This window comes from Misgurnus anguillicaudatus, chromosome 8 (assembly GCF_027580225.2).
Source record: "Misgurnus anguillicaudatus chromosome 8, ASM2758022v2, whole genome shotgun sequence".
NCBI classification, from domain to species: domain Eukaryota; kingdom Metazoa; phylum Chordata; class Actinopteri; order Cypriniformes; family Cobitidae; genus Misgurnus; species Misgurnus anguillicaudatus.
In genome coordinates this window covers 40,414,499-40,431,889 of record NC_073344.2, presented here as the reverse complement: position 1 = coordinate 40,431,889, position 17,391 = coordinate 40,414,499, and the positions used below count along the sequence as shown (strand labels likewise).

Here is a 17,391-nt window from a genome sequence, read left to right as displayed (position 1 = left end):
TCCACAAAAAGACAAATACTGTGCACCCTAATCCAGCCTACATTAAAATCATTATGTAAAATTTGCAACATACATTAATATTTTCTTTATATTTGTTTTAAACAATGTGCTGTGCCAATTAATATGATTTATGGGAAATAAATGGGAGATTAATTTGTGTAGGGAGTGAAAGTAGCACATTAAATTTGGACGCCCTTTTAGCTCCGCCACCTCATTGGAGTATTCCACTGTATTGCATAGATGGGCTGAACGCACTGAAAGTCGGAGAGGGGAAAAAGCAGAAGTCTGCCCTGCTGCCTTTTTCAAATGAAATATAAAGAGGACTGAAACGATCACGAATCCGTGTTCAGTTTATAGAGCTAACATAGAAAATGTTTAGTTCCAACGTCCCTGTCTTTAGAGCACTGGGATCACTAGACGAGAGCTTAATAACCTTATTTTTGTGAAAAACAACATTTGTTTAATTGTTTTGCCTGTTGTAACTAGCCTGTGCCCATTTCGCCTAATTTTCCCTGTCACATATGGGGAGAATTCCAATCAGAAGTGATCATCCCTATGCCATATATTGCCTTCGAAGATAAGAGCTCTTTATTGTGCAGAGAGTTTCACAATTGTGTCTCATTGTGTGGCTGCTAAAAATAAACTTGGGGAATAGAGCAATGAAAACTTAATTTTCTATACATCTGGAGTGAAAGTTTAAGCAGTTAAGAGTTACTCCCGACATGCCCTTCATGCTCTCTCTTGCCAGGCTTGGCTGCGCAGGAGCGATTCTAGGTTTTTAATATTAGGGCTGATTTAAACATATCTAATCAGTTCAGGTAATACTTTCCAATTTAATTTTGCAACTTAAAAAGCATGAAAAATGCATTTTTGAAGTCTTGCTGATACAGCTTGATTGGTTTTATTAGCAGTGATTTACCACCCTCATCCCTCTATTAAAAGAAAACACCACCGTTTTTCAACCTAGAGAATTAATTAATGAATTAATACATACCTATCTTTTTTCAATGCGTGCACTTTGAATCTTTTTACAGCAATTCTTGAATGTGTTAGGATTTAGCCTACCCCCATGGCTCCAAACAAAAGTTTTATTTTGTGCCACCATACTTACTCGTGTAACTACTCATGTAACAGTCTTTAAATAGGGAAAACATGGAAGTGTTTGGTGGCTTCTAAATTAATCCTTGTTTGGATCCATAGGAATGAATGTGGCTAGGCTAAATGCTAACACATTCACGAGGAGCTGTACAAAGATTAAAAGTGCACGCATTGAAAAACAATTTCAATCTGACTTCAAGCCTATGCACAGTACTGATTCAGCACTTTTACGAGTTATTAATGACATATTTTCAACTACTGACTCTGGTGATTCAATGGTTTTAGTGCTTTTAAATTTTTCCTCTGCATTTGATATGGTTGATCACAACATTCTCATCTCTAGATTACAGCATTGTGTGGGAATGCAGGGAAATGTCCTTAAATGGTTTGAGTCATATTTAACAAATGGACATTTCTATGTTCATCTGGGTAACATCTCGTCCTCAGTAACCCACATGAACTGTTGTGTGCCTCAGGGATCCAGTCTTGCACCTGTTTCTTTTTCATTGTATATGCTACCCCTGGGCTCCATTTTTAGTAAAAATTGGATTTCTTTTCATTGTTATGCAGACGACACACATATTAACTTGCCACTCAAACACAATGACCATACTGCTCTGTAGTCTCTCTATGCTTGCTTAGAAGAATTAAAACCTGGCTTTCCCTAAATGTTCTCTTTCTAAATGAAAACAAAACCGAAGTTATTATATTTGGTTCTAATGACAGTTCTGGCAATGTTGATCTGTGTAGTCTCTCTGATTATACCACATCCTGTTTTAAAAATTTGTGTGTGTTTATCGATAGTAACCTAAAAATGGATAAACAAATCAATGCAGTGGTAAGCGCTAGCTTCTCTCAGCTATGTCTCCTTACTAAGATCAAGCCATTTCTATCTGAGAAAACGTTGGAGATTGCCATCCATGCTTTCATTACATCTCGCTTAGATTATTGTAATTCGCTCTACTGTGGCATTTCAAAGAAATTTGTAGCATGTCTTCAATTAGACCAAAATGCTGCTGCTAAATTCCTTAAAGAATACAGCAAATTTGATCATGTCACCCCCATTTTACGTTCATTACAGTGGCTTCATTTCCGCATTAACTTCAAAATTTTACTTTTTGTAGATAAATCTTTAAATATCAAGCACCTCTTTATCTGTGTGAACTTCTTCACCCATATAGCCCATCCCATACATTGAGATCTGGAGATCAGAATCTTCTTCTGGTTCCCAGATCAAAGCTAATAAACAGAGGGGACAGAGCCTTTGCCATTGCAGGCCCTAAATTATGGAACAGCTTGCCGGTCCACGTCAGAATCGCTCCATCCTTAACCATTTTTAAAACCTTGTTAGGATTCTACTTTTTTCTCTGGCTTTTAATACTGTGTGATGTTTATAGACTGCTTTTCGGTAACACTTATATAATAATAATGTTCTGTTGTAAAACATTTATAAGTTATTAGTTAATAATGAACTAATCATTTACAAAACATTATTATAAATTCATAAATGAATAGTAAATGATATGCTATCATTTCATTAATGAAGTTGTAAGTTATTTATAGATTAAAGGAGCTGTACGTATTGTTTCTTCTTAAACTAATCCCGTTTCAATTGCCTGTGTGTGAAGGGGTTGTAATCTCACATTAAAATTATCCACTTTGCGGGTTTTGCTATTACCTCTGAAATATTTTTATTTTTTATGTGAAAGTACCTGGTCGGATTAGGCGCGAAATCCAGTGACATCACCTGCATCCGCGCTCCCGAGCCTCTCGCCTCGTCTACTGACTTTGCACTCAACAGCGACTACACTGCAACATGTCTTATAACATTAAGAAACGACCTGTTCCCAGCATAACACAGACTCCAACACAAACTCCACATAGTGTTAAGAAAAAAATTATGTGCTGAAGCTCGTAAGGCCAAACATGAATCGGATCAACTTCGGACAAAAACATGGATTAACATCGGCAGGGCATTTGAATTATGGAGAAACCTCCGCTTTGTTTTGGGTATAAAAACGGATCCGGAGGTGGCTTTCACCCAGCCGTTGTCGATCGATGACGTAAAACTGTGGACGCGTTTGTTTGCGTGCGTCCGATTTTTAAAAGTCTTTAAACTCATATAGTCTGACATTGATGGAAACTGAGGTTATACAGTGTGACATGAACTTAAAGGCGCTCTTAGCGAATTAATGCGTTTTAGACCATAAAACATTTTTTGTTACATACAGCAAACATCTCCTCACTATCTGCTTGCTGCCTGTCCGCTGATCAAACTGTAAAAAAACGCCATCTCTGTAGACAGCCTAGGTTCTACAAACTTCAATATAAACACAGTGGCCAAACCTGCACCACGAAACAAAACAAAGTGTTCCAGCCAATAAACGGCAAAAAGGATTTGGGGGTTGGGTTTGAGCGCGTTCATGAAAGCACAGAAGGGAGGGGGAGGAGTTAACTACGCTCAGTTTGTTTGAAAACACATTTCAAAAATCAACACACCGATTTGCTTAGAACGCCTTTAACTACGATATTGATTGCACAGTGTGGCAAGCAACAAACCTAAAGGACAATTTAAAATAGCACAGTGTATACCGGGCTTTACTGTTATACTGAAATTGTTCAGTGTAGTTCACTAACCGTTTTCGTTATCTTACCGTAAATTTACCTATGTAACACCACATTACATAGGCTAAATGCAGTCAATTTAACGTTGCAGTGGCAAGGCAAGGCAAGTTTATTTGTATAGCACATTTCATACACAGAGGTCATTCAAATTGCTTTACATAGAAATGAGAAAACAAAAAATCAAAGATACATGAATTTTAAATATGAATTAAAAGAAAATAAATGTGATTTTAATAAAAACGGTTGAAAAAGAATAAAACAGGAATAAAAGTATAAAACAGTTAAAAATAAGAATAAAAACAAGAGAAATAAAAAAGAATTAAAATAGTGCCATATATAATATAGTGCAATCAGTTCGGACGCAGCATAGTGATCATTCAGTAAATGCATAGCTAAACAGTTGTGTTTTGAGTCTGGATTTGAATGTGACTACTGTTGGAGCACATCTGATCTCCTCTGAAAGTTGGTTCCAGCTGCAACTGGCATAAAAGCTAAAAGCTGACTCTCCTTGCTTTGAGTGAACCTTTGGTATTTCTGGCTGATGTGATCCTAATGATCTGAGTGATCTGTTGGGTTTATATTAGGGCTGTCAAAATTAACGCGTTAATAACGCGTTAACGCAAATTCATTTTAACGCCACTAATTTTATTAACGGAGATTAACGCAACGCGCAATTTCTGTTTGACCCTTGGTCCAGCCCATAGTTGAATGAACAGAGACGCGGACAAATGTGACTCTCTCTAAATGAGTAAAAGGTTTTCATAGAAATAAGAACATTAAGCAAATCGTCTACCAAATCCAATGCTCTAAATGCTCGTTGGACATCTGATATGATCTTTATTTATACGTCTGAGAGGTGTAACGTTACCGTCCTCCTAATGCTTAATCTAATGCAAAGATGCGTCTCAATTCATTTTGGTTTCGCTTTTATGCATGACTTAGAAAATAGACTGCAGGACTTGCTTGATGTTAAAAGAGTCATTAAGAGAGATAAAGTTCGGTAACGTTACCTGATTAATGTTAAAGAGTTATTAAGAGCGACAAGACTCAAAAGCGATCTCCTCACGCTGACTGACTGACATCTGAAGCGCGTGCACACAGACGCGCGAGTGCGCGACCCGGATATATAGACATCTACACAAAATTACAGTTTTACAAATATCTGTTTTGATAAGAATTCACGCAGGTAGGCTCTATTATCTGTTATGTTTTAAGTAAATGTTTGGTTAACTGTTGGGTAAAACTATCTGATGTGTAACATTATATTAGATCACTTAGATTTTAAGCAGTCTGTCTCAATGTCAATCAAACAAAAGGAAAAAAAGTTGAACATACATTGATGATGTTTTTGCTTTGTGTGTGCTAAATCTATTAGTTTTACCAGTGATTTTAAGGTATTGATGTGGTAATATAATGTATGGATGTGGAAATGTTTGTGGTAATTTGACTCTTTCAACTTCAAACACGTGTAGTTCTGTCATATTTTGTTATATTTCAACAAATCATGCATTGTTCTATGTTTTAATAGAGAATGTCAAAATATGAACAACTATATTTTTTTTAAATTTGCTAATTCCGACTCAATTTGCCAGCACATGTCACAAATGATGCAGCAGCAAACAAAAATGGAGAAAGAAAAATCTTCTGAAAGGAAAATTCATATACAAAACAATGGCTGGTGATTCTGTTAAAATGTAAACAGGCTGTTGTTAACATACATTTGCATAAAGCATCTATATATGTAAATATGATTAGAATATTAAAAACCTGAAAAGTGTTAAATTAGGGTAAATTTAGAATGGATAAAAATGTGCGATTAATTTGCGATTAATCGCAGTTAACTCATGAAATCATGCGCTTAATCTACATTCATTTTTTTAATCTATTGACAGCCCTAGTTTATATTCAATGAGCATATCAGCAATGTATTGAGGTGCTAGTGCAATGAGTGATTTATATACCATTAATAATACTTTAAAATCAATCCTAAATGTAACTGGTAGCCAGTGTAGAGACCTGAGGACTGGTGTGATATGTTCATATTTTATGGTTCTGCTCAGAATCCTGCCAGCAGCGTTCTGAATGAGCTGGAGCTGTCTAATGGTCTTTTTGGGAAGGCCAGTGAGGAGGCCATTACAATAATCCACCCTGCTGGTGATGAAAGCATGCACAAAGCATTTTATTCTTGCGATATTTTTTAGATGATAAAATGCTGATTTAGTTGTTGCTTTGACATGACTACTGAAACTAAGGTCAGACTCCAGAATCACACCAAGATTCCTGACTTGATTTTTAGTTGTTTGACCCCTAGCGTCAAGGTATGCATTCACCTTGAGAACTTCATCTTTGTTTCCAAACGCAATGACTTCAGTTTTCTCTTTGTTTAACTGAAGAAAGTTTTGGCGCATCCAACTGTTAACTTCATCAATGCATTTGCACAGGGAGTCAAATGGGGCTGTAGTCGTTAGGGGATAGAGCTAAGTAGATCTGAGTGTCATCTGCATAACTGTGATAGGCAATTTGGTTCTCTCTCATTATTTGGCTTAGCAGGAGCATATACAGGTTGAACAGGAGTGGCGCAAGAATTGAGCCTTGCGGGACTCTGCATGTCATGGATGTCCACTCAGATTTATGGCCACCTATACTTACATAATAACCTCTCCCTTCTAAGTATGACTTGAAACATTTCAGGACCACGCCAGAAAGCCCGACCCAGTTTTCAAGCCTGTCAAGAAGTATGTTGTGATCGACAGTGTCAAAAGCAGCACTGAGGTCGAGTAGAACCAGCACTGATAGTTTGCCTGTGTCTGTATTGATGCAAATATAATTTATTATCTTTATGAGTGCTGTCTCTGTACTGTGGTGTGGTCGGAAACCAGATTGAAAACTGTCAAAGTAACCATTAGAAATTAAGAATTTGTTCAGCAAAATCAACAGAGTCTGCAGATATGCTTGGTGTTAAAGATATAGCCTTCATAAATAGCACACTGGTGTTCTCATTTAAGCATCTCTTTTTGACAGACAGAGATCTAGTTTCAATAGTAGGAGAGATCAGTATATCAAAGAAAATACAGAAATGATCAGACAGTGCTACATCCTTAATAACAATTGATGAAATGTTTACACCCTTACTGATAATTAAATCTAGAGTGTGTCCACGATTGTGTGTGGGTCCATGTACATGTTGAGTCAGATCAAAAGTTTTAAAACAGCTGTGACATCTTTTGCCATTATGCTTTCTGGCTTATCTATGTGAATGTTAAAATCTCCAGCAATAGCAAAACAGTCAAACTCTGAGGAAATCGTTGATAACAGTTCTGTAAAGTCCTCAACAAATGCTGGAGAGTATTTTGGGGGCCTGTAAATAATGATAAGTAGAATGCATGGAGTACCTTTTAACACAATACATATATATTCAAAAGATGGGTAATTCCCAAATGACACTTGCTTACATTGATAGACATCTTTTAAAAAAGCAGCTATACCTCCACCTCTCCTAGCAGTTCTGCAGACACTCATAAAAGTAAAGTTAGGAGGGGCTGTTTCATTAAGGACTGTTGCACTGTAGCTTTCTTCTAGCCATGTTTCATTTAGAAACATAAAATTCAGGTTGTTTGTGGTTATTAAGTCGCTGACTAGATGTTTTTTATTTTTAAGTGAACAGATGTTTAAAAGTGCTAACTTAACAGTACTATTTTCCCTAACAGAAATCTTAGTTTGACATGTAACAGGCAGCAGATTAGATTGATTTGCTCCACGGCTTGATAAAGCCTTGAACTTTCTATCATGTAATAGAACAGAAATAGAGAAAGATATAGGCACACAGGGTTCCTGCTTTTTCTTTAAATATTGGATAAAATTAATATTATCATAGAAGGGACACGACACATATCACTGAGAGCCGTTATCAGTTGTTTTTGGTTCACCTACAGTAGATGGAGGAGGGTGTGTGCCTTGGCGTTGTGTCAGAGACCGAAGAGCTCTCAAAGGGCGAGGAGGGGGAACTGGGCCCACTTGTGGGGCTTGACATTTTCTGGTTGAAATCTGGGGGCTCGCAGCAATAGAGTGGGATAGTTTAGTTCCAGCATAAACCAGTTCCTCCATTTTTCCGGAGAAGGTCAAAAGCAAGGATGCTGGTGAGAGGAATGACATATCTAGTGAGAAGGAGTCCTGTTGCTCTGATGTGACCGGAGGCTGTGATCTGGTTTCCCTGGCTGTTTTCCAGAAAGTCGTCCTTGGGTGCTGAATCTTGGAGCAGTTCTAATCTGACACAGTCTGACTGTGGTAAGCTCTGTGGGCAGGACTCAGCTGAGATTGTGTCCGTGAGCAGTGGTTGTTGTGGCTGCGTGGTGTTATCTCTGTCCTTGTGGGATCTGTCAACGTCATGTCCATTCAGGTGCTGAAGAGAAGTCCTGTGGTCATTCATACTCTGTCCAGGTGTGTGTGTGTGTGTGTGTGTGTGTGTGTGTGTGTGAGTGGATTGGGACACACTGCTGAAGGATGATGAAGGGAGAAGTAGATATTGTCCTTTAACACTCTTGCACCCAGTCTGTTTGTGTGGATGCCATCCTGTTTAAATAGTTGTCTCTGACTCCAGAAAAGATTAAAGTTGTTGATAAAGTTCAGTCCTTTTATGTTGCAGGTTTTATGCAGCCATGTATTAAGTCCAAGCAACCAAAAACCTATTTGTTCCTCTTGCTGGAAGTGGTCCACTGATGAACGGCTGAACTCACTGTTCTGAGTGTTTCAAAAAGTTTGATGAAATCCCTCTTAAGGAGTTCAGATTGCTCTTTGTGAATATCATTCTTCCCCACATGAATGACAACTCGATTTACAGTCTTATGTTTCATTAGAATGTTCTGAAGTTCCCTGTTTACATCAGAAACAGTTGCTTGTGGAAGGCAGCACTTAGTTGAGTCCTTGTTGCTAATGTTTCTGATAATTGAGTCACTCAATATCAGAGTTCTGGGCTCGGATGCGCTCTGCGCTGAGTCTGCTCGATCTTGAGCAGCAGTTAGCATCAGTGTTAGCTGCTGGCTGATTTGTAGGGCTGCAGCTATCGATTCTTTTTTTGTAATCGATTAATCTAGCACTGAATCGATCGATTAATCGAGTAATCAGATAAAATTTGTGTGTGTTTTTAAACAACCAAAACAAATAATGCATAACGAAAATTATGTGGCTGTAAAGTGTTCAAGCATTTGGCTTTTATTTCTAAAAAAAAACAGAGGTATTGGCATTTGGCTCCAAAAAATAAGCCTATTTATTTAAATTTTTACCCATTTAGTGTTTATAAGTGCCAGTGCCAACAATTAAGCACTTTCAGTTATTAATATGCACAACAGGTTTCATGCTGTAATCTAGCCCTGACTTCAAAGTAAATATCTGGTTTATGTACATTTCTACACCTGCAGCATTTACCGTTAGGCTATTATCAACAAATAATATATAATTTCTGGGGTGAGCCTATTTGCTATGGTAACAACCTGTGTGTGTGCGCGCACGTGCACCTGTGTTTGTGTGTGTGTGCACGCGTTCTGTGCATGAGGAAGAGACACCCCAGTCAGACGTTCAGCTGCTTCATTGCATTTTGGTACAGCAGAAATACATACATTCATTTTCAATAGAATGCTGCATTTGGTTTGCATCACTTGCATTGCGGTGCATTTTAGGTTAAGAATCCATTCGAAAAATCACAACATCACGTCCCGCTGTATACAGTGAATGCATGCAGCTGAAATTATTGTTGCGTGGCTACATAAAAGTTTAAGTATATGTGAGGCATTGCGCGATCGGTCTGACTCGCGTGAGAGAGACGAGGGTGCATGCGTGTGTGTGAAGGGGTTCTTTTTTAAGCTATACTCTCTTGCAATTGAACGTGAATACGTTTACTACTTAAAACATCACAGCTAAACATCATATCTAGTCAAACCGCATAACGACATCGCTACAAATACAGTATGGGATTAAAATCAACGGAAGCTACGTTACCTTGTTTCATCGACGCTTGGTGAAACAGCAGTGGATGTTTTCGGTTCAGATGCTGAATGTAATGTAATAAGAATGTAATGATCCCAAACTTTAGACATTCTCTGCCGTTTATGGACATCTCCGCCACCGCGCCAACTATATTCAAAAGTGTATCACACGCTATGATGTGCTTCCTGAACATTGAACAATGGTCCGTGTAAATCAGATCTCTGCGCGTATAGTGCGCGTCATAGGAATTTAACGAGGCTTTGAGGCACAATTTTTGCCTCTAGGAATTTTTTTAATCGAGTAACTCGATGAATCGTTTCAGCCCTACTGATTTGATCGGTGTTCAATCACATTTATCACATTTGAGGATTCCTCACTCATATTCATTAATACTTCAAATCAAATCTCAAGATGTATAGGTGGTGGTAGAAAGTTAGTGTTTGCAATCCTTGTCATAGCTGTATCTGGAGTAGAGGAAGCTACTGCGGCAAAATGTGATGCTTGTGACAGTCTGATTTCTCGAGTGATTTTGGGTCTTGCTCCCTGTTTGTACCATTGATTAGTGTGTTGATCATTAGATTTATGGGACTCACCGGCTGTATGCTGAGGGCGTCCATAATGACGAAGCTCTGTTGTTTGTTCCGTCTAGTTTGGTAGTCCTGTAAGTAACTTTGTTTCAAGAACAGCAATCCTTTGTAAAAGTCTGTGGCAATTTGTGCAGCAAGTAGATTGTTGATGAGGCATTTCTTATCCTTTTGAATGAAGGCAGCTGTGTTTTCCTTCTGAAATGTAAGCTGATGGCGGTGGGAGGTTAGACGGATGAAAAAATCCACTTTTTTGTAATCTTCCAGTCCCAAAAGTTTGTTATTTAACGTTGATACCAAGCTTTGTTGTTTGAGCACTATGCTGATTTGCTGAAGTTAAAATTATAAGATAAAATAAAAAGTGATTTTTACCCGGGGTTCCAGCATGTTGTGTGGTGCTTTCTCCGGTGTGTTGCATCTCAGTCTGGCCGTCGCTCATGAGTTTGAGCATGCGCTTGTGAACTTATTGGTTGCAATCTGAAACATCACCGCTAGAGGTCGCTGAAAACTACATACAGCCCCTTTAATAGCTATAGAATAATAGCTAATAATGAACTTATTTTTTGCAAAACAGTATAAATGATTAATAAATTATATGCTAATTATGAACTAATCATTTGCAAAATGACTAAACGTTTATTAATAATAATTAATATGCTAACTATTTATGAGTTGCAAGTTCTTGTTAGCAATAAGCCCCAAGAAGCAGTGGGTTACCAGTGCATTTTATAACAGCTAAGGGGCGTTGTTAGGCATGACGCGAAGCAGAGTATAGCAGGATTTCATAAAATAAAACACAGCAAATAAGTTGTAATTATAATAGTACAAATATTACTGTTCCGCCAAACGTAGTTCCTCAGAATCAAGTGTGGCTGCAACAGAGCGCAGTTCCCAAGCAACACAGATGCAGCAAAGACACAATGAAAACCTGTGATGTTTATTTTCATAAATCAACATTCATCTAATTTATACATTAACATTTATACCGTGCAACTGTTGAAGTGATGATCAAATATGCCTAAATCTTTCCCTGTCATCGTTTTTTTTTGTCACCCAGTTTTTTTTTTGCCACCCAGTTTTAGTTTAATGACTTACAGAAGAATGATATTCTTTAAATAAACATAAAATATATAATGAAAGAACAGACCCTCCGCTTTCCAAAAAAACCCTGTTTCATCCTACCTTCGTTTGTTCTCTTATCACCTCTCAAATTTTCAGCTAAACGCTGAGATAATTCCATTTTTGTGAAGAACTTTTCTAAGAGACCGGATTCAGAGCCATGATCAAACTTGCATAGTGTTTTTAGTGTTGAGTGAATGTGTCAGTGTTTAAGTTGGGTAAGATTGCCACCCAGTGGATAATAGCGAAAATAATGAATTTGAGGTAGAAACTCAGGGAACGTTTTCTCTTTATTGACAAGATTACTCAACAATATTTATTGCAATTTATCTGGATATCACCATTAATTGTGCAATTGTAGACAAATTAAAATGTAATTAAAGACTGTGGTGTTTATTTTCATAAATCAGTATGCAGCAACAGTGGCGCAGGGATACTTATGTAATGCGGTCTGAACCGTGGGGTTACCGGGGTTTTTTATCATGGCTTAGAACGTGTTTCAACATATCAGAATGAAGAACCAGAACTGCCCGTTTTATAAACATTATTGAAACATTCATTTCGAGTGAAAAAAAATCCAATGGGTTATGTTATGTCCTTTGACTCACCAACAGACTTGAGTGCATGGAATGTTTGAGGTCTAGCAATAATGTAAACCGGTTTTACCTTTTACTAAAGCTCACATCTGTTAGACCCTCCATGTAAATCAGAGAAGATAGCTGTCTATACCCTCCAGTCAGCCCTTACCCTTATAAGCTATATTCAACACCTCTTATAGATGTGTATAGATAATCAAAAAACGCATAAATAAATCAATAACAAAGCTTTCTGCATACCCTAATCTAAAGTGTAAACCACTCATCATTCATTAATGTTACACATGGTTTGTTGATGTCTGTTACCTGTTACTAATCATGTTTATATGTATACAAATAATTAAAAAAGCTTTCTGCATACCCTAATTTTAAGTGTAAACCACTCATCATTCATTAATGTTACACATGGTTTGTAGATGTCTGTTACCTGTTACTTATCATGTGTATATGTATACAAATCATTAACAAAGCTTTCTGCATACCCTAAAGTGTAAACCCATGAATTGTTGGCAAATTAATTAAATCTTTAGTCCTATTGCAAAAAAAAGTTTATCATTAACTAATAAATTACTTACAACTGCGTTAACATAACATAAAATGTTAGCATATAATTTATTAACCATTTATGAACAAGTACTCATGATTTGTAAATGATAAGTTCTTTTTTAGCTATCATCTATAAATGACTTAAAACTTTATTAACAAAATGTTAACATATAACTAATCATTTCTGAATATATAGTAATGTGGTAACACTTTACAATAAGGTTCATTAGTTAATATTAGTTAATGTATTAACTAACATGAACAAACCATGAGCAATACATTTGTTACAGTATTTATTAATCTTTGTTAACGTTAGTTAATATAAATAAGCTTTATTTGCTTGTTCATGTTAGTTCACAGTGCATTAACTAACATTAACTAAATTTTAATAAAAGTATTAGTAATTGTTGAAATTAACATTAACAAAGATGAATAAATGCTGTATAAGTGCAGTTGATTATTAGTTCACATTAATTAATGTAGTTAACTAATGTTAACTAATGAACCTTATTGTAAAGTGTTACCAGTAATGTTTTGAAAATGATAAGATCCATTTTTAACTAATAACTTATAAATGTTTTACAAGAGGACATACCAAATTTGCTCTATAATATTATCAATAAACTTGAACTTGATTTTTCAAACAGGACTGCAGAAAATGGCAAATGTAAATTTAATTATTGAATTTGAATTGTCATTTTGCACAAAACATTGCACAGGATGGAAAATGTACATTTAAATACAGAAATTCATTGCCATATACATATTGTGTATGGCCATATTGCACATTACATTCTAAATTGAAATATGCTACCAATATGCTTCCATACCATCATTATAGCATCACTTTTCTCTTTTGTAAACAGAAAACAGCAGCAGCTCTCCTGCAGTTTGAAAAGCAATGGGCCAAAGCCCAAAAGGACCTGGAATCTCTGCTTTCTCAGGACTCGAATGGGCCAATCTCCTCTACTTTACCTCAAAAACTCAGTGATGCCAAAAATAAAGAAGACAGTCTGGCAAGACTAACTGATCTATACAAAAAGAAGTATGTCATACAGCATGTGTAAAAGTTTTAAATATTGAACAGATCTGTTGCTCAGTGTATGTTTTTGCCCCACTCTAACATTTCTTTCTGTTTCAAAAGTGTCTTTTTACAATTCTTCCTATAAGGCCTGAGTTTTATCTAGTGTTGGTTGTGTGAGTAGAATGAACTGTCTACTCAGGACAGCTATTTCTCAAACAAGAGCTTAAGATGTACTCATCCACTTTAGTTAATCTGAGTTATCTCGTAAATTAAGAGAAAACATTTGCATTAAAAACGGGCTATTAAGAGTTATTAAGAGAGATACAGTTTGAGACCTGATTGATGTTAAAAAGTTATTAAAGGCACGGTCCATGATCTCTGAAAGCCAATGTTGATATTTGAAATCACCTAAACAAACATGCCCCTTCCCCAATAGAATCGGGACCTTCTTTTGATAGACCTGCCCCACCCATACGCAACCCAGGCAACCATGTTGGTTAGTAGACACGCCCCTTACTACTGATTGGCTTCAAGTGTGTTTTGGTAGTCTGCGTTTTTCAGATATTGTGCACTTTGCCTTTAACGCCTGAAAAACGTGGCGCCGCGTTTTGGCGTGTTTTCTCCTCATCAAAGCAAAATCAGCTTAAAATACTGTATTAATTGTATTAATTTATAATCTGTATTAAAGTAAAGAGGTACCGTTTTTCCTGGCTGACTTCTGTAATGAGGCCACACCCACAGGGTGCATTTAGAAATGCAGTTAAAACACTTGACAAACAAAATATAACGTTTGATCAGATTTAAAGACTTTATTGCGTGTTTGGATAATAAACATTATACACACACGTGTGTAAGATCTTCAGTTATGTCTGGACAATGAGGAGGTTCATCTTTACCTCAGAAAAGCAATGGAACTCCTTATCAAGACTGAGTGGAGGAGGATATATTATTTCTATCAAGAAAGTAATTTATTCTCATTTATATTTGCTATCATGTAATATGCTTATTACTTGCGCCGTATGCAGACTGCAGGCTTTGGATTGAGAAACGTTGTCATTGTTTACAGGAGGAGATGCGTGTACTCGTTCAAGTTACATGGCATGTAATTCTTTAAATGTTGTGTAGTTTAGACAAAGTAATTCTTAGTTACATTCACTATCATGTATCTTTGATAGCAACTTTCAGTAAGGCTCCACTACCGGATATGTTAAGTGTGTACTGTAATAAGATTACATACATTGTGCTATTGTTTACACGCAACAGCATTATTTACACGTGAGGAGACGTGGGTACTTGCGCACATGTACGTGATGCCATATTCAACCTTTATACGTGCTGAAAGAAACACATGCATTAAAACATTGTTAAAAATAGAAGCTAGACAATAAGGGCCTGTTTACACGAGGGTGAAAACGTAAAAATATTTTATCAGATGTGCCTTTTGTTTACACAGCGACGGCGTTTTGGGGGCTTAAAAACGCAAAAAAAGTGAAACCACCCTTCAGAGTGGAAATCTTAAAAACGATCTACCGTCGCGTTCTCGTCTAAAGAGTAAAAACGCAAAAGTCTGCTCACGGTGGCTCTCGTCGCGTACGCGTTTACGTCACAGGCATGCGCCAGTTCAGGAAAATAACAACAAACATGTCAGATTATTTCCATACGTCGGACCTTCAAGTCGCCATAGCAGCTCTGATAAATATACAAGTCTTTCCAGCAGTTGTACGAATTATTCACAACAAGTATTACTGATCAGAGAAGGCGCATTAATTACCTCAGTGAAACTGTTGATGCGCCAATTCGTTGGAGGCAAACCAGACTTTGGACGAGACCTGGGAGAACCAGGAAGAAAGTTGTACGCAGGCACACGGACTTGGTGTTGTTGTGTGTCAGTGCTTCACATTGCCACCTAGCCGACTGGAGTGCATACTACATCGAATATCACACACTTTTGCGTCACCATATGCACGCAGATTTCCCCCTCAAAATGCTCGTATAAACGCGGAATAAAAAGTGATAACACAACGCCACTTTTGCGGTTTCTTTTCAGATCGTTTCCATGTAAACGTAGCCTAAGTCGATGGGCATCTGAAAACAGTAATCTGAAAACAGCTTTTTATTTAACTAACTGCAGATGTTCATCTCAGGAGATATTCAGAATTTAGTTTATACATGTAGTTTATCTGAATTAAACTTTTCAAATTTACAAATGGTACCTAAACAGATTTTTTTTAAATACATTTTAGCACATTTTAGTCATGGTGTCAAAATAGTTAATGGGTTAAAAAATAGCACAGATAAGTACACTTAGATGTTCTTAAGATTATCTTAGAAGTCCTAAAGAATTTTTAGTATATTAAGTACAAAACTAGTATGTGAAAATAAAGCACTTCAAGTACTTTATGGAAGTGTACTTCTTTTTTACCTGGGCATACTGTACACATACAGTATTGCAGAACTTGCCCTGAGTGTGTATGTCAAGCTCTCTGTGCGTGAGAGAGATATAAAAGGCTATACATTTCAGCTTATAAATGGTGTTTGTTGGACATTTGATGCCTTGATGAAAAACTGAATACAAATTTCTACTCCTTTCATTTATTTCAAGCAGCCTCTAAAGTACTATTCGGACGGGATTAGTTTTACATAGGAAGTTGGGGTAAAGCAATTTTTATCAGAGCTTCTCAGTGATTTTAGTCCAGTCCGAATGCTCCATGTCAGTAATCATTACGGACAATATCAGTAAAGATTACGGCGACTTTTACCTTCTGTAATAAGGTCCGGAAAATTACCTCAGGTAAAACTAATCCAGTGCGAATAGACCAGGTGTAAATATACACGTAAATTGCGTCATTTCCTGTTAATTTGCGGGTTTCTTTTAAATATAAAATATAAAAAAAACGGAGCATTTACTTGCGTTCTAGGTGGAAAAACAAGTCATTGGCAAGTCAGTTCCTGAATAACACAACACAAACTTTAAAAAAAAGTCAAATTTACTTCTCAGAGGCACGGAACGGTTTCTGAAACTGACGTTCTCCCCAAACTGAAATTAAACACAGTGTTTCTTGTTTTCCTCATCTATGTCATGTTGTTTGCACATGTGATATCAGTAAGCAAGTTAATGTACACGTGACGAGGAGAGGTGACGCGCTGCGCATTCAAGTTACCCCTCCCACTTCTAAATGTTTTACTGAGATTTCCTATCCCGTCCGAATTGACCATTAATATTACAGACGTCCTGTAGTAAAATTACTTTATGCCATCTACCCCTGTAAAACTAATCCCGTCCGAATAGGGCTTAAGTTAGTACTTTCCATAGTTTCAGGTAAGCTAAAGCTTTTGATTGCAAAGCATTTGGAGAGATATTGACTGAATAAATAAATATTTAGCACGAATTACAACACATTATAATTTATTTCTGATTGCCTGGAATGTGGCATTTAACTCAGAGTTGCAGAGCTGTGACTACAGGATAATGACATCAGAGTACCGTGAGAGTGATTTGAAATCAGACACTACATGATTTTTCGAATTGTTCTCGCTGATGTCATCTGCTTGTTAATTCTTGCGGCTCTGCGTAAAATTGAGCACACCTAAAAAACTCGAAACAGCTATGAACTCGGCAGAGAACTTCCCTGGGTATGTATGCACCTCGTCCATTAATTGTATATTGCAGGAAAAGTTATATATGTCACTTCTCAGCATGAGAAATACAAGGAGTGGCATGTGAACTGGCTGAAATGCGTGTCTCATGGCAAATGGGTGAAACTTGAGAGCCCTGGTTTATGTATGTAGGCTTATGTGGTGCTTCTGTGGACAGTGTATG

General features: G+C 37.0%; 1 protein-coding gene across 2 annotated transcripts in view; it reads left to right on the top strand.

The window, feature by feature from the left end:
- evpla (envoplakin a) overlaps window positions 1–17,391 on the top strand; it is a 145,679-nt gene that overhangs the window by 84,131 nt on the left and 44,157 nt on the right. For both annotated transcript variants that reach the window (XM_073870904.1, XM_073870903.1), the window contains exon 15: window positions 13,414–13,592. In XM_073870904.1, coding sequence (XP_073727005.1) covers window positions 13,414–13,592 — 179 coding nt within the window. The remainder of the gene's footprint in view (window positions 1–13,413; window positions 13,593–17,391) is intronic.